The sequence below is a fragment of the Gavia stellata genome, chromosome 11, assembly GCF_030936135.1.
Source record: "Gavia stellata isolate bGavSte3 chromosome 11, bGavSte3.hap2, whole genome shotgun sequence".
NCBI lineage: Eukaryota > Metazoa > Chordata > Aves > Gaviiformes > Gaviidae > Gavia > Gavia stellata.
This window is the reverse complement of record NC_082604.1, coordinates 15,723,948-15,749,936: the sequence shown is the minus strand read 5'-3', so window position 1 is coordinate 15,749,936 and position 25,989 is coordinate 15,723,948. Positions and strand designations below refer to the sequence as shown.

The 25,989-nt window shown below is 46.2% G+C and overlaps 2 protein-coding genes across 3 annotated transcripts; both read right to left on the bottom strand.

Moving 5' to 3' along the window:
• Nucleotides 1-2,651: 2,651 nt before the first annotated feature.
• PPP1R2 (protein phosphatase 1 regulatory inhibitor subunit 2) lies at nt 2,652-17,909 on the bottom strand. 2 transcript variants are annotated; one of them, XM_059822519.1, is made up of 7 exons: nt 17,752-17,909; nt 12,877-12,984; nt 12,320-12,400; nt 11,914-12,017; nt 10,482-10,661; nt 7,437-7,487; nt 6,054-6,091 (listed from the first exon to the last, which is right to left on the bottom strand). In XM_059822519.1, exons 1-6 carry the CDS (start codon nt 17,907-17,909, stop codon nt 7,483-7,485), a joined length of 636 nt encoding a protein of 211 aa, XP_059678502.1. In that variant the 3' UTR covers nt 6,054-6,091; nt 7,437-7,482. The 2 variants fall into 2 exon arrangements, with proteins under 2 accessions (XP_059678501.1, XP_059678502.1); XM_059822518.1 differs by lacking the exon at nt 7,437-7,487 and having other exon boundaries at nt 2,652-6,091.
• Nucleotides 17,910-20,564: 2,655 nt separating this feature from the next.
• APOD (apolipoprotein D) lies at nt 20,565-24,739 on the bottom strand. Its single transcript, XM_009815534.2, has 4 exons — nt 24,617-24,739; nt 24,202-24,323; nt 22,304-22,392; nt 20,565-20,800 (listed from the first exon to the last, which is right to left on the bottom strand). Exons 1-4 carry the CDS (start codon nt 24,737-24,739, stop codon nt 20,565-20,567), a joined length of 570 nt encoding a protein of 189 aa, XP_009813836.2.
• Between the last annotated feature and the right edge of the window lie 1,250 nt (nt 24,740-25,989).

Genomic DNA, 25,989 nt, shown 5'->3' with positions numbered 1-25,989 from the left:
CCTCCCCTGCTGCGGGACGCACCGCTGCCTCCGCTGCTGCTGCTAGTCGCGGCGGAGCGAGCCCGAGGCGAGCCGAGGCCGGCCGCCGGGCGGGGCTAGGCAGGGGCGGCGCTCATGGCGGCAGAGCCTGGCAGCGGAGCGGCTGCTGCGGGAACGCCGCGCCGAGCAACACCTCCGCCCAACCGCGGCTGACGGCCCAGCCAGCCAATAGACAGGAGCCAGCGCCAGAAACAGCCAACAAGACGCCGGCGTAGGTGGAGCTTCCCCCAAATCGGCGTAGGGCGGGGGAAGGGCAACCAGCCCATCCAGTCGCAGAAAGAGGGGAGCGGCCTGGCCAATCACAAGGCGAGGGCATAACAGGAAGACCGCCCAATAAGTGGGCCACTCAGAGGAGGCAGCCAACCGCCGGGTGCCGCAGGGATTACTTCCTCATTGGGCGTCCTACAGACTGACAGCGTAGTTAGCCAACGGGAAAACCGCCGTTGGCCTCCCACCAATTGGCAAGCTCCATTGCCACGGCTACCCGGAAGACCAATCCCAGCGCTCAAAAACACTGAGGGGGCCGCTCCAGCGTTGCGATAGGCTGGTCGGCCCGTCGCTCGCGGCGGATGACGTTGCCCGGGGGCGGGGCGCGGCAGTGGCGGTCGGAATTGCTGCTGGCGGGTGGGGCCGTGTGGCGACGGGCGGGCGCGTGAGGAGGTCGCCAGGCCGCACCCAGCTAGTCGTTTTTAACTGTTTAATTTTTTTAAATTAAAGCCATTAATTAAGCAGGGGAACTTTTCCCTCGGGGATGGGACACGCGCGGGAAGGCCCGGCCTGGCGCCCACCTGAACAGGTGAGGCCCGCTCGCGAGCGGCCCCTCAGCCACCCGCCTGGAGGAGCCGAGGCGGCTGAGGAGTGCAGCCGGCCCCGCCGAGCGCTGGGCAGGGCGCCGTCATGTCGCGTCGCAGAAAGCGAGGCAGCCGCTGCGGTGGGAGGTCACACACACTCCCGCTCCCGCGGGGAGCCGGTGTCGCGTGCTGAGGGTGCAGCAGCACTTCTGAGCCACCGCGGAGAAGTTACAGCTCCGGATGCTCTCCAGTGTGTTCCAGTTATAGATCTTGGAAACAACTGTAGATTTGTGTTACTTGGGGGAGATTGAAAGTTGTCTTTGAAGGAGAAACGTGAACAGCGGATTTCTTTCTGTACAAAGAATATCAAGTGTGCGTGTTTGGGTTTTGTACGGAATGATTGCCTGAGAATACTTCTTGAAGACTTTTCAGAACAGCAAAAGGGCTGTATTATAGAGTGAAAAGGACCATGTTGGTCCTCTCCCACTTTGTAGTGAAGGACTGCAGAGCATAGTGGATTTCTGATCCCTTAAGAGAAACCAGAAAAAGAGCTTTAACAAGTTTGGCACTGCTTAGTGTTCCCAGATAAAAAAATGACAAAGGCAAAGGAGCATCAGCCATTCCCACTCATCTTCAAAGGCAGCGACAGGAGTACAAATTACTATACTCTTCAAGTTAAACTAGGCAAAGATGAAGCAATGTCACACCAAGTCACAGGCTCTGTCCTGCAGTTACACAGACACCGTGCTGGGAAGCTGACATAAGTTGATGTTCACTTTCAGCTCCTCCAGGAGTTTGAGGAGCCGCTGTACCTGCTCCCAGTGAGCCTGCTTACCCCCCCCAGTCTTCACACCTCCATCCCTCCAGTGCCTCATCACCTGCACCATGCTTCACCTCTATTTTATCTCTTTCCCTTTTTATCCTACCCAATCTCTCTCCCCTGACTTCCTTTTGGCCTCTCAAGGAGAAACACTCAACATGGAAGGATGGAGAGCAATGTAAGACATCTTTCCTTTCCAGGAAGTTGAATACCGGCTGTACACTTACTGTCCCTCCCTCTGTTAAGGTGTCTTTTCACAGAAGCAAAGGGAAGCTTTTTGGTTCAGTCAGTTATGGTTTTGGGGTTTTTCTTAAGACTGGTGAAATGTTGGATCCAAACTACAAGTTACACAGATGCAACAATTGTGTATTTTTGTGAGCTGTTCCTCACCAAAACTAACCAAACTAGTGCTAGTTTGGTTAAGGAGTCAAGTGCATCTGTCACACTCACATAGAAAAACCAGCAAGTTAAGAAATTTTTGTATCACTTAAGCTGCATTTGTGTTGTGAAATCCACTTTTCAACTGAAGTGTGCAACTGAAAAGAGCCCAGCTCTTTTTCTTGGAATATAGTTTTACTTCCTAAGGAGTAGTTGGTGTTAGTCATTTTCCATTACTCAATGCTACTGAGCGATTACTCAATGCTGACCATGAAGAGACAGACCTGTCTTGCTTTAATCCTACAACATACAAAGAAAATTACTTTGAGAAATGCAACCTCTTCTGTGTTGCTGCTGTCTTAAATTAATGATTCAGGTTCCCAGATCTAACCTCATGTCAAGGTAGCCAAGCAACCACAAAATGTGGAAGTGTATACAAACAGATGTATATCAAAGCTACACTAAAGAGTACTTCCTCGTTTGCAGTGATGAGGAAATTGCAATATTGGTTAAAGTATTCATCTATGAACACACCTGCAAACTTTACAGTAGCTGTCAGTTTCTTCTAAAAACCTCCAAGAAGTCAAACCAATACATCTAGTATTAGTGCTATAAGGCAGTAATGAAAACAATGGTTTTATTTGTGTTGTGACACTTAACACTGGTTTCAAACAGAATAATTACGTTTGTGAGGCGGTATCATAATAAACACCACAAAAACAATGTTACAGAAACAAAAAAGTTCTGGTAAGGTACACAAGTTTAACACGAGAGCAAGCTGTGGAAAAAATATTTGCAGTTTCCATGAACTGTGTACAACTCAGTATGAAAGAAACTTTAAGGACAGAAAAAAAACCTTTAAAGACAGAGTTAAGGCTCTTATTTGCAAGTGATCTTCCTATTGGAAGCATATCGAAAATATTTTCTCTAAACAGGATGCAGCTTGAGAATTTAAACCTGTACAAGAAGCTTCACAATTATAATGCTGTGGAGCAAAATGTCCACATTAGTAAAGGCTGCGTGTCTTTTGTTTCCTCTTTACACCACTCTTTACTGTATGAATGAGCCTTTACCATATGCACCCCAAGATTAAGATGTACATGCAAGCTAAGTCCCCATCAAATGTAAAAAGAGAAAAGCCATTTCTTCTCGTCCCCAATTCAGCAGGGAACTATGATTGATATTTCCAAAATAGAAGGAAATAAGACATCCCTTTGTAAAAAAAAAAAAAGCTATATAGAGCATCTGTAGTTACTGCAAACTAAACTTGCCCATTTTACCTTTTAAAATGCATGAAGGTGTAAGCCCAAATAAAATCAAGTAAACCAGCCTTTCAGTTAAAAGCAGTGTCAGGTACATCAGGTTGCACTCCAGGTGAGATGAAGAAGCACAAACAGAATTTTTGCTAGCACTGAAGAGAATGAAGATGAGAACAAAGCCTTTAGTGCAACCCGTAACTAAAACCAGTACAAGTTCCAAAATGGCATTTAACTAAAACTTGGGGGCTTGGTGGCACAGAAGAAGGGAGATCACCCAGACAGCACAAAACCATCTGACTGATAAAAGGGACCTACTATACATTCTGAGGTTCATTTAAAACCATCTTCACACATTTACATAGCTGTACCTCCCTCAAAGCTACATACCTATTTCATCCAGGATTTTGGAAGCCGTTATAGGAAAGGTCTTTACTGGAAGTTAGCAAAGGTTTTTTTGTTTGTTAAACAAAATGCTTTGCAGGCACTGTAGGGTATAAAGTACCCCCGCTGAGCACCAAAATGAACATGAGGTCTTGAACACAGAAAGTGGCGGGGGAAGGAGGGCAGGACATTAGCTCATGTAAGAGCTGCTTCTGATGGATTCTGCCTTAATTGCAGGTACGAAGTACCCACTAGTACTTACCACAAAGTACAGGTAATCTGGTTTACAGCATCACAGAAAACGTCTGCATTACCCGTACATACTGGTCAAATCTTGATGCATGCTCCAGTCTGAAAGTAACACAGCTTTGCCGAGTGCTGCCACTCTCTCAGTAGGACTTAACTGCCCTAGCTGGGGTGGACCAGGCCATCAGCCGGTCAGTTTGCAGTGCAGGTCAGGGCAGGCATTCCAACAGTCTGAACACTGCAAGCTGGTACATAAAGGGTGCAAACTTCAAGTTTTGAAATCCTATGCTTGGGAGCCAAATTTAAAGCTACAGTGAGTGACTTCAGGCATCAGAAGTATCTAAATGCTTACTCTTTGCCCCTGTTTATTCTATAGAGGTGACCACGTTTGATCTAAGAAGAAACAGCATTCTCCATATTGAAAAATTAGCATCACCACACTGGACTGAATCAAGAGTTCAACTTTCTTGTGAATAGATGCTATTAATCCTGATTCAGGCCTTTAGAAGAAGTATACCACAACTGACAACCCTGTTACCTATTAAGGAGAGGAGTAGTTGGGAAAGGCACACTACAACAGCCAATTAGCACAACTCACAGGTATCTTTGGCAATGCATACAGGAGTAATTCATTAGAATGGATAAGTTTTTCAAAGGACAGCATCTATTTCCTTATTCACGCTCAATCTCTCTGGGATTTCAGGAAAGCTCACACTTGAGAATGCATATAACTGTAAAATAACGTTCATTCCTTTATTCAAACTTCACATATACAGTGGACAAAAAGACATTTTAAAATAGATCCATATAATTATATGGATTTTTGCAACATACCAAATTCAGATCAAAATTAAGATATACACTGTATTCCATAACCAAGCTAAAGTTTAAGTGTATACTTCATTTCTGTAATAAAATCCAGGAACTACTCTGAATACTGGAACAATCACCAGTCAAATTCCACCGAGTGGGAAGTTGTTTACAGCAATTTGGAGGTTCAGAATCCCTCTTTACAGGGGCTATACAACCACACTGTAAACAAGTATTTGAATTAGGCAGTTTCCCTTCTATTCTTCCAACAGCCTTCATTTTACCAAAGCAGCTGCTGTAAGTTCCAATGGATACAGGAAGATTTAGACCAGTGGTTTTCAGTATGCAGGTTACCAATGCCAAACAAGTAGGAGCTCATCAGCAGTTATCTTTATATAAAGAACAGCCAGAGCCTAAACTCAGCTCATCTTCACAGTCCTGATGTGGATTTGCTCATGGTTGGGTGTTCTTCTGGTGCTACTAGCACAAGCACTCTTCATGCAACTGGAAAGGACCAGAAGTTTGAAACAAGAGCTGGGAGAGTGACAGTGGATGTGGTTTTAAGAGAAAAGTTGGAGGGAACTTCCATGTTCTCATGATAAGCCAGAGAGCTCCACAAAACATCCAGTCTCGATGGAAGAGACAATGAAAGTTAAATGCAAAGTTCAAGTTAGCACATTTCCAGTGTAAAAACATTCCCTCCACTAGACATTAGTACTGCCTTAGTCAGAAACTAACAGCTGATTCCAAACACCACTCTTAAATAATACAGCTCTTCTTGTAAAGACTGGGAAAGTACTGGTAATGACATACTGAAGTTTAGATTAACAGGTCAACATTTTACAAAAAAGTTCTAAGACTTAAATAATCCCTTTTTAAACTGCTTAACACACCTGATAAATAGCTTGCATGTGAATCTGATATATACTGTACCGTTTGGCTTTTGAATCCCAAACCTTTCCATAAGAGATACCACACCTAGAACACTATCAAATAAATAGTGAAAAACCAAAAGATACTGTCTGTTTCAAAGCATGAAGAGTAACAGTACATTACGCAAGATAATCAGCATTACACAGAAGGAATGCCATTCTGGTTGAACAGATTAGGAAGCAGTATTCTCCATGAAATACTAGGCACAAGAATAAATCAATTAGACAGGTTTTTCTGCCCAATGGACAAGTCTAAAATTAACATTCTTGGCAATACAACATTGTAACTGATATGCTTCTCAATATTTAAGAGCCTTAATTGCAAAAATCATGAAGCAATGTTTATATTTGTGTCTTTGACAAGCAGTTACAGTTCTGGACAGATTTCTTCTATGCTGTGCGCTCTACTTTCCAGCTGGTCACGAGTAGCATGTGCTGCATAAGAAAGATCACAAAAAAATAGGTAATTCGTCACACTCATTGAGTATTTTCAAAACACACACAAAAATCCTGCTGAAATCATCTTTGCTTCTCCAAAGGTAGTTTGCCAACCCATTTTAGCAACCTACAAGCTTTTAGTTTGAGAGTGCAGAAACTTCCAAAATAGTTATTTCACCGTCATTTTCTGAAGAAATGGCTAACATCATTGTTCAGCATACCAAGCACTGAATGCTCACCACCCCTGGAACTGGGAGGATTTAACCCTCAAGTTAAGAAAGAGATCAATTTGCAAAACTAACATATGGGGTTCCTGAAACACAAGCAGGCATAGTACTTTTCAGATCAAATTTCAATCCCAGATGAGACACTTCAAAACAAAGCAAGCTTATAAATGAAGGAGGACAGTCTGTTGTGTTTTTCAGGAAGTTGCTAAACTCATGGTTTTGAGCCAAAGAACAGCAAGAAGTCAGAGAAAGCTCGTTCTCGTTAGTGCTTTTCATATGAAAAAGCCCACTACATATGTGTGTATATAAAAAGGTGTATATATTTGCGCACCTGAAAGTTCAGCGGCATAAAGCAAAGATCAGAGAAAACCACATCCAGATGATAATCTTCTTTAAAAAAGGCCAGCTAGGCTTCAGCACAAGTTAGACTTGGTAGCAAGCGCAATTTAACAAGTAGAACCATTTGTGTATGCTCCCAGCCTTCTCACTTAAGTCATCTTTAGGGTGATGCTCACCCTGGTTAAGAAAACACAATGTATTCTGTATCTACCAAAGGCCAAAAGAGCACACCCAGTCAGCTGACAGCTAAGCTGATCAGCACTATCTGAGCAGGGTTATCACAGCAATGAATGCTAAATGAACCATAAGGAGAGAACAATAGTTTTACTGCTTGTCAATTGAACTGCTATAGATCACACCCTTGTATGTGATACTTTTGTGTAGCAGAAGACACGTCTGCATTGAAATCATCATGCTTACATCTACCTACATCAGGAATCTTTCCTTCAGTGATTTCAAAGAGAATTTTTAAAGGAAAAGTGTGGAGAGGAACAAAGGTCACTATTTCGCTGGCAAAGTCTATTTACGCCATTCATGGAGTCATAAATAGGGAGTAGCCAGAGAAATTCCTGAGAAGCTGAAATGCTGAAGCAAGCAATCCGAAAGCAGTCTATTACAACTTGAACTTTCTTTTCCACCAAAAAGCTTGGCTGCTAGAATCCATATGCATGGGATAAGATACAGCTACTTGAGGCAAGAAAGGAATGACCCATCCACTTAAAACACTTGGTAGCCCACAACGAACACAGGGGCAAAAATATACAAACAGTTCTCACCATCACTGACTGGACTGGCCATCTTCATTTCAATCAGCAAGAAATCTCAGTCTGTAACCAAGAAGCGCAACTCATATTAGCAGACCTGGTGGTATCTGACAGAAGCTTTCTTAAAAACCTGTCCTAAGTCTTTAGCTCCTTCTTCAAAAGGAGAATACTGTTAGTTTTACTCAAATATGAAACAGACAGGATTAGAGGGTAGAAAGGAGCATTGGATAAGAGAAGCATAGAACCTTTAAAGGATCTTCAAGGACAAAAAAAAAAATCCAAGTGAGAAGAGGGTCTCAAATTGCCTGAAAACCAACCCAGGAGCCAGTGGAGCCCTCGAGTCACAACAGACCACTACAAAATGCCTCTTACGTCACATCTTTACCTGGAATGATCATCAGTACTATAGAAGTTACTGGAATAAAAAGACACTGCATGCCAGCTCTCACTTACATAGATTGACAGTTTCAGACATATTAGGTGAGTGGTAGCCACATCACCAGATGATCTCCACAACTTCAGAAGAACTGAAGTCAAATGGAAGAAGTTATCAAAATGTAGCTACAATAAAATGTGCACAAAAAGACAGACATTTCCTGTGCAGTTAAAAGCAAGCATCAGACCTGTTAGTCAGTTTAACAGACTGAAGCCAAAATAAGCCATCACAAAAATCAGCTCCTCCATCACCCAATACACTAAGTAAAGAAAACCCTCCTTTTCTGCTTTATAAGAAAGCCCTTTAAAATACAATGATTTGAAGTCGACAAGGTCTTTGAAAGCTATCCATATGAATAATCTTTCCACATGCTTAGAGTCCTAACAGGAATCTCAGGAACAAGAATATTAATAGCATTTTGATCCACTTCCATGAAGGAAACAACCAAATTGAAATACTGTTTTAAATACCCAATTGCTTAATATGGCCAAAAGCATGGCGTGACCAAAAGCAGACTAGCAAAAAAACCAAGTAGTAAGTGTTAAAAACAGCTATTTGAAAAACATTTCGTAGCTCTGGTATCTGTTGAATTAACATTTATGAATAAGGAGATTCTTTTGTGCTCTCAGAATATAGATGAGAGTGATAAAGAAATGTCATGTCAAAAAAGTTATTTCAGTAAACTTTGACATTACTTCAACACAGCTATGTTGCTGAACATTTATATCAGTGTAGGAATTTCTTAAAACGTGGGCAGTGGCAGAAGACAGGTTTATTAACAGTTTTGTCCATATTCCATCATCCTTTGACCAACCCTGCCACAAAGAATCACACGTGATCAGTCTGAGGGCACTCAATTCCCCAACTGCTACAAAAGTGAGACCAGTACTTAACCTCAGAAAACCCGATCAAGTACAGAGACCAAAAGCTATGATAACTGATGCAGAGATTAGGAGATAATGAAACATCAAGGTTCGTTAGGCAGAATGATAAGAAACAAAAATGAAGAATTGAGAACTACATCAAGTTAATTGAAAGTATTTGTACATGCTGTGATGTGGAGGTGAACTAGTTAGTTAATGGGTGGATAAACTGGCAAACAGTAACATTTATGGAATCTATTGGCCATGAGCAGTCTAAAATTGATAATTACCAGTTGTGGCTCTGAAGCTGGTTATGAGGCAAGGTGGAATGGACTTCAACAATAGAGATGGAAAAATGCTGCAAAGGTGTGCCTTCTTTCCACTGGAGAATGCAGCTGGGGAGCGGAGTTGCCTCTGTTTTACAGCAGAGTGCAGAGAGATGGCAGCTTCAAGCCATGGAGAAAGGTCATAAGGTTGCCTACTGGAGCCCTCCTTTCCCCTGGAGAGTGAAGTTCTAGTAAATAGCCATTATAAGGCCTATGGTAAATTACTGGATAAGGTCAGTCCATTAATGGGTCTCAGACACATACCAAATGACCCTTTCGGAGCAATTATGAAGGCATTAGTCCTCCTGTAATAAATAATGGGACTAAAATGTGCAATCCACAGAACTTAAAAACACGGAATGTTGCAAGTCACCTTTTTACTGTCTGGAATTTAAACTAATTTTAGAAGAGTTCCTAGTTCACATGGTTGTGAAAAGCAAATGTGAACCAAGTTAACCCATGCAGCATCTTCCCAAGTCTGCAGATTGTGCTAACTTCTCATAGCTTTGCCAAGCAACAGATGAATGAGGCTTACAAACTTCATTGCCACTAGTCTCATGAGCAACAGATGTCTATTTTTTTTAATGCAAAAAACTTGTTTGAAGTGCTGTTACACACAGAGGTGGACAGTGCACAGCTGTAGTTATTCACCAGAAGGGCACCACAAAAATCAAAGAATTTTATTACACAGTCTACCCTTTTCACCCAGAGAGAAGCTTAAAGATGAAAGAGAAGGTGTCAGCCTCTATAGTTTTATGAGTTTCCTATCAATAGACAACCCTGAAGCAGGTTCCAGAAACAGCTCTCAGCTGAAAGTCCCATACTTTCTTCCAGTAGCTGCACTAAAAGCAAAGCTGAGTGTCCTATCCCATACTATAGAAATAAACATTACTGCTTAAGGGCAAGTGCATACTGAAGTCCTAACAGCAGTTTTACATTACAGTAAGACAGGCAGAGATTCTTACTTAGGAAGTTAGATACACTCCTCTCAACAGGGAGGAAACATTCGTGCTAGTTTCCCATTGCTGGCTACACGATGGTTTGAGAGCAGAATATGAACTGAACCACAACATAAGGCCAGGCTGTCCCATATGGCCACAGCTTTAAGTGTCCTTTAGCTATTCCTTTAAAAAGGATGCTGGCAACTTCACTACCAGAAGTCAGTTATGCTGGGGAAACAGTACAAAGCAGAGGTGTTTGCTTTGCTGTTATGTCACAACAAACAAAAGCCCACACGCTTAATTAGCAATACTGATGGTTTTGGTACCATGCTGCAAATCTACCTATCAAGACAGCATGCAGTATTGCACATTGAGCATTACATACATACTGTACCCTTTCTATTCATTCTCACACTTCAGTGTATTTATTCCCCAACAGCTGAAAGGAGCATCAGTACTTAAACATGCTTTTTGATTAATCAGTAGCTCACCATGTTCGGTAGCTTCTGTATTCATTGTTTCTACATCTGCAGCATCACGCATCTCTTCATCCTCATCATCATCCTCTTCTTCACCATGTAGTTCTTTTGCAATGAGCTGTCTTGCCAGTTTGATGTTTCGTCCTTCATTGTAGTGCATTTTTCTCTTCATTTCAAACTGTTTCTTTTTCTCTGTGGACAAACAAGTGCAAATACTTACTTCTCACCTTTTTAAAAAGAAAATCAACTTATTTCCTCTTCAGAAAGGCACTAAGTGCTTCCTAGGTCAAATTTATTTCTACCTTGAAAGTCCATTGATTATATGATCAAGCAATCACGGAATTAAAATTATTTTCTTCAAGCAGTGAAGTGTTCTTTTAAATGAGTCTGACTTACAAAAAGGCTAGTAATTAATGGACTGGAATGGCTGAAGCACTTGTTAAAAGAACCTGTCTGCAAGTAAGAGCAAGTCTGAACCCAGAGAAGGATCTAGTAACAGCATAAGAAATTCCTAAGTTTTGCAAACCATGTTTCTAAGTAAACTTAAGGACAAATTAAGACGTACTGGTGGAATAGAAGATGAACTTTTGCAGATGTCCGACTTGACTCCTGGCTAGCAACCAAAGGCCAGTTATGAGAGATATATTTACCACACGTAGAAGAAAATATTTTCCACTTTCTCCATGGCCTGAAGCCTAGCTTTGCTCCATATGTTAAACATTAGGCAGGTCTAGCAGTAACGTATTATAATTAAACTTTTCTTATTGACAGCTGCAACACTTTTTTTTTTTCCTTCCTTTAGAGTACTAAGGTTACACCCTCAAAGTTGGGGCCAGGAAAGATGAGAAGCAACAGCTAGATAACGCAAGCCTGAAACCTTAGAAGTATTATTGTTTGACTGTTTCCTCAAAATGTTCTAGCCCAAGCTAACACAAAACATCATCTCTGTTGAAGATGCATGAGGCAATTTGCTTAAGAATAAATGTAGATTTCCTGCTGGATCCATCTGCCAGTTGCTTTGAAAACAGAAATATCATCTGTATGTTTGCAAGCAATTAGTAGCATATTAATTGCAGCATTACTCATTGAACTGTTAAATCTACCCGAAATATGTTCAGATTAAAAAGTATTCCCTCACCCCAAAACCAGAAGAGTTTCTTATTTGGGAAGTCTAGGTTTAAGAGGAATTTCCACACCTTAAGCTCATATACAAGGGGGCAGCCGGTACCAGCAAATTCCTGTTTGTACCTAATTGGGACTCTCTGGTTTGGGACCTACAAACAGCATATTTGTTCAGTCTTTTACTTGTCCTTCAAAGACTATTCATCTCCATTTTCAAATGACGACATTCTTCTGTTAGACAGTACTTCCCAAATATTTCTTACTGAAAATCTGAAACTATTTGTAGGGAAAAAACAAAACAAAGAAAATAATTTATGCCTACCCCGTTCTTCAGGTGTTAATTCTTCGTCCTCTTCCTCCTCCTCACTGCTTTCCTCTAGCTTTGCTATAATCTTGGGTCCTTTACCTTCAGCTGCAGCTGCCAGTCTACATAAAACATGCAATACAAAATGCTGAAGCAGCAAGTTTTTCACTATCTAAAATACATGAAATTTCAGAACACTCATACAAACTGCTTTGTTAATTATTTTTGCCATCTTTATGTGTGCTAACAACCTGCAAGAGGTTTAAAGTACCAGTGGCACTATCAAACACCGAAAACTAATTATTTGACAATAGCAAATGTTTGACTTCTGGCGAAACCAGCAACACCTTTCCATAAAGGAAAACTACTCCAGGAAAGAGACAATTATCTTAGTATTTAGTCAATTTTCTATGACAATACTTACTTTTTACTCAACACATCTGCTTTTAAGGGCTCGTTTGATTCTGAATCACTCACTGCATCCTCATCGTCTTCTCCTACCATGCTTGGAAGGCAAACAAAGAAGGTAGCCTTTATCAATAATTTGCTGCTTAAAATTTGCTTGATGAAACAGTAAAAACCTTACAACACTCAATTAAAAGACTCCTTTAATACTTTAAAAACTTTCCAAATCTAATTTAAATATTGATATGAATGACAACTTTATATTCTAGTACACAGATGTTAACTGAAAAAAATAAAAGCAATACAAGTCAGACTTATTTATTCCATTCAAAGCCTAAAGGCTGCTAGTCACAAACCTTCTAAAAATTGACTTTGTCCTTTTTGACAGTTCTCCTCGATAGCTATAAGACTTTATTTAGAAGCTTTGTAAATCTGAGTAAGTTGCATATATCCAGTAGGCCTGCACAGTCTGTCAGGCCCTCAGCTATAGTTAATACTACAACATCCACACAGTCAATTTTTTTGTTAAACTATGTCACCTGGCATCATTTAGGACAGCAGTTTTAGCAAGCCTACCTGTGATAAGGAGTACTTGGCTCATCTATTTTCATCAAGCCATAATCTTTGCCTGCAGGGTGGTACGTAGCTATGATGTTCATTTCATCCCATTTCTGGGATTTTTTACTGAAATAAGAAAAAAAGTTAAATTTTCTTATATTCTAAAAACAATTAGTTCTGTTTGGCCACAGAAAAGGAATGTTTAGAACTTCTTTTGACCTCTACTACATACTATGCACAAAGAATATTGTTATGATACACAGGCATTTTCAAAGTATGTCTATTAAACACTGTTCTAAACATACTTTAGTTAAGTCATGACTAATTATCAATGCAACTTAATTTCCCTAGCAATTCGCAATATCTAAATAAATTCAGTGATGTATTCTTATTCATACATATACTTTCTCAAGAGACAAATCACTGTCCCATTAACTGTTTGCTCTTGTTACAAGTTACTATAAAACCATTCTTCCTCTTACTACAACCCACAACACTTCAACAAAACCAAGTAACTTCCACCTCACCACCTCACCTCTGCTCAGTGAGCTGCTGTGATTATTAGTGAAACTTGCCTAAACAGTACCAACCAACAAATAACTTCCTGCAGTAAAATAAACAGCACTGAACAAGCTGGTTATTAATACTGCTTCTGTCATCCTAAGGCGGAATTATAAAACAGAACTGATTCACTGCTGTAATTAAGCTGAGGAAGTTTCACATTTTACACAGACAAGCACCAGTGATGTGATGCTATTTAGAACCTCCTCAATTAATCAGAGAATGTACCACTTTCTGTGTATTTGCAGAAACAGAAGTCCAACCAGATTGACAAAATATATAAGCCACAAGGAAAGCAACAGCCTTGAGGCCAGAGGAAGAGTCACCCCTCCACTGATCTAAAAGCCACAGAAACGTTTAATCACCAGAACCTACCAGGTTCCACATTTTCTTTAAAAAGGTCATTGCAACCCTCATACAAGGTGGTCTTTCCCTTAGACTAAACCAAGAAATTTAACTTTAGAATAGTAAAATAATTCCACTATTTAATATTACCTTTTGCATTAACATATTCCTGAAGTGTTACCAATTATTATTTAAGGAAACAAACGTTACAGGGCTTTGTTGGTTTTTGGTTTAGGGTTTGTTTTGGGGGTTGTTTTCGGGGTTTTTTTTGGGGGGGAGGCAGTTGGCTAGAAGACTTTAACTTAACTACTCTTATTTAAACACAGACTGTTCCAATAACAAATTACCTGATTTAAAAAATATATTCAGTCTCAATAATACAACTGGTCTTGAGCAGAATGCTATCTGTAAAACAAACTGATAAAGCAAAATTCCAAGAAGAAACTAAATTTTACATTTATGGAGAGCACTGCGTAATACAATGTGAAAAAACTAAAGGGATAAAAAAAAATAGATGCGGGAGTTAATGCTGAATCCTATATGCCACAGACTTGTACTCCAGAAACAAATACAAATTAAGTGAGCTTAATCCCCTTAGCATATAGTAACCAATGCCAAACTCTCATGTTTGAGGTTTCAGGTCTATCTAATCATTTTGTTCAAACTGCAACACAAGAACTGCAACCTAAGCAGACAACACGTGAGTCAGACTGCCTGCTCTGGCAGAGTGGAGAGTCAAGAGCTTCACAATGACAAAGCAAGAGCTCTAGTCTGGGAATGCCAGTTATTCAAACCTATCTATTTAGGAGTCGAAAAATCACCAGTTAAACATCAGCTAAACACCTGCTTGAAGTTCATCTATGACTAACATAAGATGATCATACGGTTACATAGTGAGCGCGTGAGCATTTTTACTCGCCATAGCAGTCAAACCATGGTACACGGTGCCCCTATAAAGAGGCAGAGCTTAGTTGAAGAGGAAACATGACAGATGGGAGAAACTCCCATCACACACTTTGTGTTCACCGCACTTGCCCGGAACACATCAGGGTTTATTGCCTGGGATCACAACTCAACACCTAGTAACAATATTGGCAACCTTAGAAGAATCTCTTTAGCATACACTGCTCTTGAAATTAGACAGCCTACAGCTAGCAATTCAGTAACTTCTAAATACAAGGCTGAGGAAGATTTTAGTGGTTTAGTTTTTCACACTCATTTCTTTAAACTTCGATTCCAACATTAAAAGGCTTGGCTGTGGAACACCTCCCAAAGCACAATTTAAAATTCAGCTAGGGAAAAAAATAATCATTAGTGGCAAACAGACAAACGTGTCATTTTACACCTCCATGTAAAAAGCCGTCACAGGAGGGTGACTAAGTGCTCTAAAAACACACACCTCCCTTGACTGTCTCCAGTTTAGCACGCTTAGGCATGCCTGAGCAGTATAATATTAATGATAGAGCTTAGGACCATCAGAGGAAAATACTTCCTGACACCCCTTCAGATACAGAAATAATGAAATCTAATCTTCCTTAGGAAAATCAGATTTGAAAAATCTCAGAAGTGCTCACTGTAGTCTCTCACATCTTTATATATATATATATATAATAATTTATTCTGAGACCACACCTTGACAGGCGAGAAGTTTCTGCAGCAATAGTACTCAAAGGAACACCTCTCGCGCCTCACTTGCTCCTACCACAGCAGACTCTTCTCTTGCCTGTTCCAACACCACAGTTTACACACACACACTTAGTTACTTCGTAAAATGGCAGATCAGATCAGTCCACAGGCTCTTCCAGGAGCCTTAAGACAAAAAATACTGTATACCAGGAATGCCAAGAATGTATCTACCATTAAACAATGATCTTGGCTCTTAGGATGCAGTTCCAGTGGTGTCCCAATTTCACAAGCTTCCCTCTTGCATCATATTTTCATTAAGGAAGTTTTCCAAAGAATTTTATCATCACTAACAACATTGCAAGCTCAATAATGATGTAAATACATGAGAGCTCTACTGAACATGGTGCTTTAAAAGATGACAGCTGACACAATGAGCTTTCATCTGCAGCTATTTTTAAAGGTATTCAGATCTGAATTTCAATATTAGAAATAAGCAGGGAGGTTGTTGATAGAGATGCACAAAGAAAACAGATACCTTAATTTATAAACTAATTTTTAACCTTCATGGAAAGTCACAGCTGTACTGCTTATCATTCTTTTAAGTACAAAATTATTTTTCCGAAGTCAGAAATAACACTGATTTAAATGAACTGCTGCCAACCAAAAAGAAAACCTGCACACAAACCAGCTTTAAATACCATATACTGATCTTTCCAGGAAATCTTCTAATGCAGCCTGCCAGGTTTAGCCAGTATCCTTTACCTTCCAAGGCAATTTCACAATTAATCTAATTGACTTTATTGACTCACATTGGTAAACAGGAAATAGAAGCTGGACTCCTGCCCACTTAACTGCTTTACAAGAAATTACTGTGTACTATAACCAATACATCATATACTCAGCTCATCAGTTTGTGCTCTAATTTCTGATCATTCTTCAAGATGGTATAAAAGAGACTGCAGAAAATGAAGTAGAGGCTACCAACAGCCAGTTTTACTTTATGTCTGGTGTGGCAGAAAACACCTTGTGCTAAATTATATTAAAACTAAAGAACAGGAAAAAAAAAAAATGACAACATTTGTGTAGCATATTGCTACTTACATTCACCTCCTTCAAAAACATCATCTCATTCCTCCAGTTGCAATAATTTCTCTGGAAAGCAGGAGCAGCTAACACAGGCAACACAGCAAACCAAAAACTTTTCATTCTTACCTTGCTGAATTTAGACTATATTCATGACTTAACTAGGCAAAGAGGAAAGGAATATTACCATAATACGAAAAAAATAATTGCAAGTCCATTCTATTTTATCATTATTTTTCTCCCTGCAAGAGTGAGGTCCCAAATGAAGAAAACTGTCAAAAGCAATTTTTGAAACATAGAGTTCAGGTCAAATCCTGGTCATCATAATGCGATGGAATCTCAGAGCAACATTAGGCAGCACATACTGGGTGCTAACATCAGGAAAAGCGCAAGAATTCTTACTGGTCAAGGGCAGCTGCTGGCTGGCTAAAGACCACTTCTTGCATATTTGAAGTAACTCAGCATGTTACAATTAAAGCAAAATTTTCTTGACATTCAAAGTACAAACCACGTGGCCACTACATATTCTCAAGTGTGACATCTTTACAGATGAATCTTGCAAAACCAAGAATACATCTTAGTTTATGTTCTGACCCAGGACAGGTCCTCTCCCAGGGACATGCTTCTGGTTACAAAGAAATAAACTACCTTTAAGAAGACTGAGAATAAATCTCCCATGGCAAACGTATTTCCCAAACGGTACACTATCCTCGTAGCAACTTTAAAGCCTTTGTGGTTGTCTTTCTGAATGAACATTTAAAGATAATACTGCTCCTGCTAATATTTCATAAACAGCAAAGAATCACATCAGCTCTTCCAGCTGCCACACTGCACTCTTACTAAGAGTCACGACTACAGTTCCTCCGTTCCCCTCACTCCAGCAGCCGCCTCTCTCTCACCCGGGTGCACAGCCCCGGCACACCCTTTCTTAACACAGAGCCTGCCCCAAGCGGTTCCGGCCTCAGCAGAGTGCTTCCACTGCCTGACCCCCACCAACCTGTGGGATTGTGCCCCAGGACCGCCGCAGCGCGGGAAGCACACGGGAGTGACCCGCTAACCCGCCTACCCCATCACTACTCTGCCCACTTCACCTCATCCCTAAAAGACGGGACAGCCCAGAAATCCCCAGCTGGAGACGCCGCCTGGCAGACCCCGCTGCGCGGAGACCTCGGACGAGCGGGACGGCGGGAGGCAGCGGGGCCGGAGGGGAGGTCCGGCCGGGACCCGCCGCCGCCTCACCACCACCGGGGCCCCGGCCAGGCTCGGCGCGGCCCTCACCCGTGCTCGTCCTCGTCGCGGGCCGGGCTGGCCCGCCGCGCCGCGGGGGCCGCTCCCCCCGCCGATAGCTTGCCGCCGCCCTTCTTCAGGATGCCCTTGATAGGCCCGCGCCCCGCCACACCCGACGTCGAGGCGGCCGGCACCGAGGGCGCCTCCATCGCCGCGCCGCCCGCCCGCTTCCGGCCTCGGCCTCGGCCTCCGCCCCGCCGCGCGTCACAACCGCCGGCGCGAGGAGGCGGGGGGGCGCTCCGCGCCGCCGCCTCAGCCCGCCGGGGCCGCGCCCCCTGGCGGCCGGCGGACCGCCAGCTCCCTGGCTGCTGTGCGCCTGCGCGCCCGCGGCGGGGCGCCGTGCGCGCGCGTGCGGGTGGCCGGCCTCGGCGGGGCTGCCGGCGCCTTGCACGCGCACGGGGGCCCAGCCGGCCCGTGGGGCTCTGGGGCAGGCGGCGGGCTCCGGCACGCGCGTGGCTGCTCGTGCGCGTGCGCAGGGCTCCTGCGCGTGTCCAGCGCCCGCACGGGCGGCGGGGGTCTTGCACCCGCGGAGGGCGCTCGGGCAGAGGCGTCCGTGCGCGTGGACAGGCCTTGTCCCCATGCCCGGGGGTGGCTCACGCGCACCTTCGGGGCGTCGGCGCCTGTGGGGCGTGAGCGAGGCCTTTGCAGCTGTGGCACCGTGCGCACACGTGGGGCTCTCGCACGGGCGTGGCATCTCGCGCACGGGCCGCTTTACTGGCGGCCTTCGCTGGCGCGCGGAGGCAGGCGCGCGCGGCTCCTCGCAGGAAAGGCCGCCGCTGCTCCGGGCGCCCCCGAAGCCCCTCTGCGCGGCCGTGCCGAGGTGCTGCGGCCGCCCTGCGGTGCCCCGGCACTGCGTGCTCGGCAGAACAGCCCAGGCTTCTCGCGGGGCTCCGTGGCGCGAGGAAGGGGGCAGCGCGGCGTCCCGAGGGCGCGGACGTCGTGGGTTTCTGCCCTTGAGTAAAACGCTCCCGTTTCTGGGCGGGACCTGCCGATCCCGGTTCCCGGCCGGATCCAGGGGCGGTGGCCGCTGCTCCTGTGGGGGCCGCAGGTTCCCACCCCCGGGGCTGCGAGTCCGCTCAGCCACCCCGCCGTGGGCTGGCGGCACCGCTGCGAGGGGCTGCGGCACCGCCATCCCTGCGAGGGGGAAAATGGGGGTCTGATGAAGCAGTGATGAAATGATCTACCCCCAAAATCCAACACACATGGGAGCCACCATGCAGCTCTCGGCGTCCTGGCGTGCCTTCCGTCATCCTTACAGCCCGCAGGTGCGGGGGGAGTGTTTGATTTTGTGTCGCAGGTACTGCGGCATTAGGATTTAGAAGTTTAAACGGATAATGGCTTAAACGTGGCAGTTGTTTGTGATCCCTGTAGGGCCTCCCTCCCATCTCGGCCTCCTCCGACCCGTAAAAATGAGTGAAACGCCGGCTCCCTGCCCAGCTCCTGCAGCCCTCCCAGGGCAAGAAAGTGCTTTGCTGCACATCCACACTGATCGGGGTCCCACCACAGTTAAGCGTAGAACATTTCCTGCAGATTTACAGTATTCTATGTCCACATTGTTATTTCTTCATGTCAATAAAAGCAGCAGGAGATGGGGGGGCATCACCAGCCAAAGCCAAGACATGGGTTTGCTGGCATGGCTCAGACGATGAGGGAAGTCCCCACGTCCGATCCCAGAGAGCTGGAAAGACCTCCAGGCTGCTGAAGCAAACCATTTAGCTTCAGACGTGGTTGCTCATGTTGCATTGCATTCCTGCTCTTGCGGTGCCGTGGCCTCAGAGGAGGGGCAGACCCTGCACGCTGAGCCCCCCCAACCTGCTTGAAAAGGTCATGCAGCTGGGAAGGTACAAAAGCCCCAAAGCAGATATTTTTATTTCATTTTTAATGAGTTGCATCAATGCTATTCAAGCAGAGTTGTCGCGGTGCCTGGTGAACACCTGCCAGGGCAGATGCAGTGCCAGCGGGCACTCGGCACATACAAAAGCCGTGAGCGGGATGTCAGGCAGAGCCTGACATCTCTCGGTGTTCAGGAAAAGCCTTGGGAAGAGAGGACAAGGGAGCAGACCCGTCTCTCTGCCTGCTTACAGGTACTCTCAGAGCTGACCCATTGGGAGTGCAGGACCAGCCTCACTTGAGGCAAGTCCTGTACAGACACTGGGGATGGAGCGATGCTGAATTTCTGGACATTTTTAGACTTCTCAGACTTTAAATCCAAAGGGCCAGATCTGATTTCTAGCAAGGAGGTCTGCTGACTTGGCAGTAACATACACCTACAGGCCTGCACCAGAAAACATGAAAGACAGGTAGTCTTTCAGTTCCCAGGCTGCAGGACTGACCCCCCGCCCCGTGTCTGGGCGTTGCTGCTGGGAAGGCAGTGCCCACTGTGTAGCTCAGACACCATACGCTCCTAGCAGGCCCAGAAGCATCAAGACAAAAATGGGAAACAAACCTCGGGGCACATGACGAAAGGTGTTTTCCCGGAACGAATTCTTGCACATCACACCTCGTACCCTTTCCCATCCGCATACTGGAGGACTCACAGCAACAGCAGAGCTTCTTGTCTGCATTCAGGGTTTCTTTTCTTCACCCATTAGCTTTGAATCAGTCAGTTACTCTGCGAAAGTCAGAGTGAGACGAAAAAGCAGGGAGAGCAATAGAGGGAATGACAGCAAGAGGTAACTCAGGGCTGGCAAACTACCGTTAGCAAAAGGATTATTACATTTCTCTGTTACATAGAGAAATTCTAATGGATAATAGAGCAACGAAGTTCATCGCTGGTCTGGCGCTGTGTCAATGCGTGCCGGGAGTTACATCTCAGGAGGGCAGTTAAGTTGATCTGTGGGCATCATTTTCTCAGTGTCGATCTTGTAGGACTGGAGGACGCTCTTCAGGTGCTCCACGGTTTCTGGGTGCATCTCAGGAGCTCTTGATAGAATCCAGGCATAGTCAATGTGGAAGAGCCAGAGGATGTTGGTGCAGGAGTAAACCAGTGAGTAGTTTTCATAGTCGGTGGAGATGACCCAGTAAGGGGCAGAAGGCATGACTAGGAGAAAGAAGGGCACCGTGAACGCCATGGATAACCAACTCTGGGCTACTCTGCAGCACTAGAGCCACAGCTTCTGGTACTGTTCCCACTTTTGCTGCTCCTGAGCCATATAATTGTGGTCAGTACAAGGAGCTATAATTTATAAAAACCTATCAGGACTCCTTGTTCTGCCCAGAGGGACTCGAGAAAGCCACAAAGCCCTGACTAGGAAGGACTTGCTGGAAAGTTAACACTGTGACCTGAACAGCTCAGCTGGGCCGCTGAAAGCCAGCCCAGCTCATACCCGTGTGAGGGTACAAAGGAAGCAGCTGGTGGGAAGGAGCTGTAGGACTGGGAGCTGATGCTAGTGATCTGAGGAGCACGAACCACCACCACCACCTCCCTCCACACCACCCGCTGCCCCGGGTGCCCTGTCCCATGAGGCCAGCTGGAGCCTGGGTGGTGGGAATCAGTATGGCTCAGCCCATCCCACCAGCACCAGCCACCTGGGCCAAATTCTGTTCTCCATCAGGCTGCTACACCCAAAGCATCTGCTTGGGTGAGGGACAGCCACTCCAGCTTCAAACCATCAGGCAGGCCTAGGTGCCCTGGGATTTATTTCTGATCCACTTAGGAGAGCCAGGCGCCATTCCCCGGGCCTCGCGTCTGGTGAGGACGGTTGGGGTTGTGCATGCTGGGGGTGAAATGGCTGCAGGTGATGCCTTAGCAGCGCATAATTAAGTCTGGCTGCACTCATCAACAGTAATTGTATCTCCTTTGCAAGTAGCCCTGCTGCACCCATTTCTCCAAATAACCCCTCTGTGCGAGCGCTGTGAAACAGCCAAGGAAAAGGTGTGAGGGAGCAAGATAAAAAGGGAGCCAAGAGGAGACTTCTGCTCACTTTCCAAGCGTTGCTGCAGACAGAGGAAAGTGCTCTGCAAAGTAAATAAAATGCACTGCACCTCGGCAGGCCCCTGTCATGTGTTACATTGACAAGGAAAGAAAAAGCAAACAAAAACATATTATTAATGGTTATTAAAAGGTGCTCATAAACAGAGGCAGGATGGGCTAGAAGATACACTGCTGTGTTCAGAAAAACAAGCCTATTCCTGGCCTTTGCAGCAGCTGTGGGGCTGCCTTCCCCCCCTCCCTGTCCCCATCTGTGAAATGACCTGGAGGGACAGTAATGCTGCTGATCTTTCTTGCTTTGAGATCAGCTGGTGAAGAGTGTTCCACCACTGCAGGGCCTGTTGCTGTAAATGATGTACAAATATCACCAAACCACAGCCTGCTGGTCACAACGTCTGTCCTAACCCTTTGCCATTGCCCCACAGTGCTGTGCTGAAGTCACAAGGGGAGTTTTGCCTCTTGCTTTGCTAATTTTGCACCCCTGATGACATGGCAGCGGTGCCTGCTTCATGCAGGCACTGCCCCCCTGCTATGCCTGCGCTACAGCGCTGCTGAGGCCGGCGGACACCGGGCAGCCGGCGGAGGCTGCGAGCCTCCCAGCCACACACTTACACCAGTTAAAGCGGACACCCAGCTTGGCTGGCTCCTTTACATCCATGTGCATGATTTCTCCTTCGACTTCGTTGACTTTGCCATTGGAACTAAGGGGAGAATGACAAGGCGAGAAATAAAATCAGGTGAGTTTGAAATAACTTTTTTTTTCTGCTTCCACTAAATCATCCCTCCTGACGCATCCACCTGCCAAGAGGTGGCTGAAACACGTACCAGCTAACCCCAGCATCCCCGGAGGGACAGCCCGCCCCTAGGAACAGTTTCAGTGGCGCCCAGGGCACAGCAGGTCCTGGGCCAGGCACAACAGGGCAAATGCTGTCCCCGGTTAAACCACCCCAGCACCCCGGGGTGCCCCTCTCCGAGTGCCCCTGCCAGCGAGGTGTGCTTCAGTGCCACGGGGACGGTGACAGAGAAGAGGGAAAGGAAGACCCCTCCACGTGGGATGGGATGATCCCAGCACTGATCTCGGATGTGCCAGGGAGCAGCTCAACTCCTGCTACTTGTGGAAGGCATGTGTTCACGTCTGTTTAATCACCTGTGTTTTTTCCAGGTCACGGCACATTCCTCCGCACACAAATTACCTGTCCCTGCTTGATGAGCCAGGGTTTGTTTCGCTGCTGGTTCAGAGCACTGCCCTGCTGGCAGCATGCCCTACGACTCGGGCTGCCCGTCTTATAATTGCATTTTTCCCCGGATGCCTCAAGAGCTGGATGCTGCCTGTGGGGCAGGAAAATTTCACGCTTCCCCGTGAAACAGGAGCACCCAAGGAGGCAGAAGCCAATGCTGCCAGCAGCAGAGGTCGAGGGGCTGGTGCTGGAGCCACTCACAGTGCACGCCTGACCCAAAATATTTCCTGACTGAGCTGCTGAATTGGTGACACCAACGGTCAGATTCATCTCCCGCAGATTAATGCAGACGCAAATAAATGGTCAGCTGTTTGCCAGGCACTGCCCTAGCAGTGAAGCTGCAGAGACAGTGCTGCGCGGTCAGCAAGCTGCATGGACGCGGCTCTCTGCTGGACACGAGGGATGTGTTGCTGCGTTGTTGTTATTGTGAGCCAGAACAAAGTCCCTGTGCCATGCCAGGAGCGCAGGGGACAGTGCTGTATTCACTGCTCAGTCCCTTGCATTCATTCAGCAGCACCCCATGGCAGCCGGGGCTGGTGATGGAAACAGATAAATTAATATCTGCATCTGTCCATGCAGAAAGCCAGGACAGCTCAGGATAATTGCAAACTATTGAGTATAATAAAGAGAACAATTGGTGTATTCACTTTGCTCGCTGATTTAAATGGGCAGCAACTGCCAATCCCCTTACACAGCAGTTACTACCAGCGCAAGGTAAATGCTCCAGAAAAAGTCTGACAAATATTTGCTTAAGTAAAAATGACCCGTGTGCTTCACCTTCCCTGCCCCTTTTCATCAGGTCCCTTTACTCCGGAGCAGAGAGGAGCACAGGGCACTGGCACCTCTCAGCACACAGGGGCGCAAGGTGGTGGCTGCCATCTCATAACCAGCCCTGTAACCCCCCCCGGGACCAGACCCAGGGCATCCGGATTCTCAGCCATCACTGGGGATCACAAACCAGTCGGGGGGAGACGCAGGCTATTTCACACTGGAGTCACCATGTGCATTTGGTCTATTTTCTCACTACTCACCTTGGACAATGAGACAGAAGCCCCAGGGAAGCACAGGCAGAGAGCAGAGACCCACATCTCTGCCGTAGCCGCAGCAAAGCCCGTTATCCTGGCAGAGCTACTGCAATCACAGCGTGCCTCCCTCAGCACCCCCAGACCCAGAAAGAGGCAATTTGGAGAAAAATGACCACCCAGGACAGCAAGAGAGGTGACAGGAATGCCACAGCTGTGGTGAGGACACAGCCCGAACGCAAACACTTACAGCATCTCCTTGTTGATCACCTTGAACTTCCCGTTCTCCTTCAGCGAGTAATTTGCCTGGATGCAGCTTCCTTTCTCAAAACTTGAGGGCAGCTTCTCTATCTCATACCATTTCCCCAAATACTGATAAAAGAAAGTCCAGAGAGACACTTTTAGCATAGGAGGGCTGAGGCAGAGCAGCCTGGCTCGTTTCCCAGCACAGTTTCGCCTGCTCGGTTTGTTCGAGCATCCACCTCCGTGGCACGGGAGGCTGTGGGGGGTTAGGGGGGATACAGACCCGCACTGGCAGCTCTGACACAAGGCGTCAAGACCGGACCCACCAATGTCCCCCCACACCCAGGCAGTTTGCCATCGCTCCCATGCCCCCTTACCCTAACTCGCTACCTGCCATGAGATTTTTAGAAAGCTCTTCACACCTTGTTGATATCGAAGTCTTCTTGGACTGGTGGATCTGGGCATGGTCCCATGTGAAACATCTGGCCTTGCCCAAAGCCGAGGAGGCCGAGCAGGACCGAGAGCCGCACTGCTGTGCTGAGCATGGCTGCGCCGGGATGCAGGTGGGAAATGGACCTGGAGAGGTGGGAAATGGACCTGGAGAGGTGGAAAATAGCTGAGCTGGGGCCTCCCTGGAGCGGAACTCTGTGTGAAATACAGCAAGAAAGACAGGACGTCTGCAGCAGGGCACCTCGGGGGCACAGCGAGGAGAAAAGGATCATGAGAAGAGCACAAAGGTACTGTGCCAAGTAAGTCCCCAGCCCAAAATGGCCTCAAGCCCTGCCTGTGCTGAGGCTGTGCCCAGCAGCTCTGCGGGAAGCAAGGCAGTGCCTGGTGAGAGCACTTGTACCCATCATCCACACCTGACACCTAGCAAGACGCAGGGGTGATAAACACCTGAGGACACGCAGGAGCATCGTCGTCTGTCCAAAGCTGAGGCAAGAGGAAATACAGAGATGTTTGCTATAAAATGCTGGAGCACAAGGAACATACTCCAGAGCCGGGCCAAAGCCGGGACCCTGGGACATGGAAGCAAGCGGTGTACCCATGCAGGAGCCTGCATGGCGAGAGGGACATCCCCACGTGTGCCAGGGCTGCCTGGCCCTGCAAGGGGGTGGGAGGGACAGGGTGCAGCTGCCTCCGGGGGGGTCTTTGTGTGCCAGGATGTACACAGCACTGCAGGGTGGGGAAGTTGGTTGAGACTCAAGTCGGCACCAAATAAAACATGAACCGACCCCCAAAAGCATGCTGCAAGGAGGGAAAGGACACAGTTTCCTGCGGAGCAGAGGCAGGAGCTGTGCTGCTCACCTCCAAGCAGCCCCTGGAGCCAGGATGCTGCCCACGTGCTTCGGGCTCTGCTTGGGGCAGGATGGCAGCTACAGACACCACAGCACGGGGCTGCTCAGCTTCCCTGGCCAGAAACTCCTCCGCAGGAGCAGCGGTAGTGTTTTCCCCAAGTTTAAAAGAAAAGCCCAGTCTGTCTCCAGCTGCAGGGTCTGGGCCCCACTGCGGACACAAACACGGTTCCCATTTTGAATCTCTTAATTCAGAAACGTACCTTGGCTGACGAGGCGGAGTGATGCTCTGCGGAGGACCAGGGCTGCAAGGAACAGCTCTGTGGTGAGCTCTCCACCTCGTCGTTTTATAAGCGTGCTGGGATCATCATTATTCAGTGCTAGCACAAGCCACTCCCTGGTCCTCGACGTGTTTTGTTTTTTTGGCAGGCCAGTCAGCTGCCTTAGATCTGCAGCTGGTACGAAGCTGGAGATGGGCTGCAACTTGGCTGCTCACCCAG

Coding starts and splice junctions, on each gene's coding strand:
- PPP1R2 (XM_059822518.1), bottom strand. CDS start 17,909: ATGGAGGCGCCCTCGGTGCCGGCCGCCTCGACGTCGGGTGTGGCGGGG. Junction 12,401..12,876: donor CCAAGTACTCCTTATCACAG/GTAGGCTTGCTA, acceptor TTGCCTTCCAAG/CATGGTAGGAGAAGACGATG. Junction 6,092..10,481: donor TACAGAAGCTACCGAACATG/GTGAGCTACTGA, acceptor TTTCTTATGCAG/CACATGCTACTCGTGACCAG.
- APOD (XM_009815534.2), bottom strand. CDS start 24,739: ATGCTCAGCACAGCAGTGCGGCTCTCGGTCCTGCTCGGCCTCCTCGGC. Junction 24,324..24,616: donor AAGACTTCGATATCAACAAG/GTGTGAAGAGCT, acceptor TTCTTTTATCAG/TATTTGGGGAAATGGTATGA. Junction 20,801..22,303: donor GGGTGTCCGCTTTAACTGGT/GTAAGTGTGTGG, acceptor TCTTTCTCCTAG/TCATGCCTTCTGCCCCTTAC.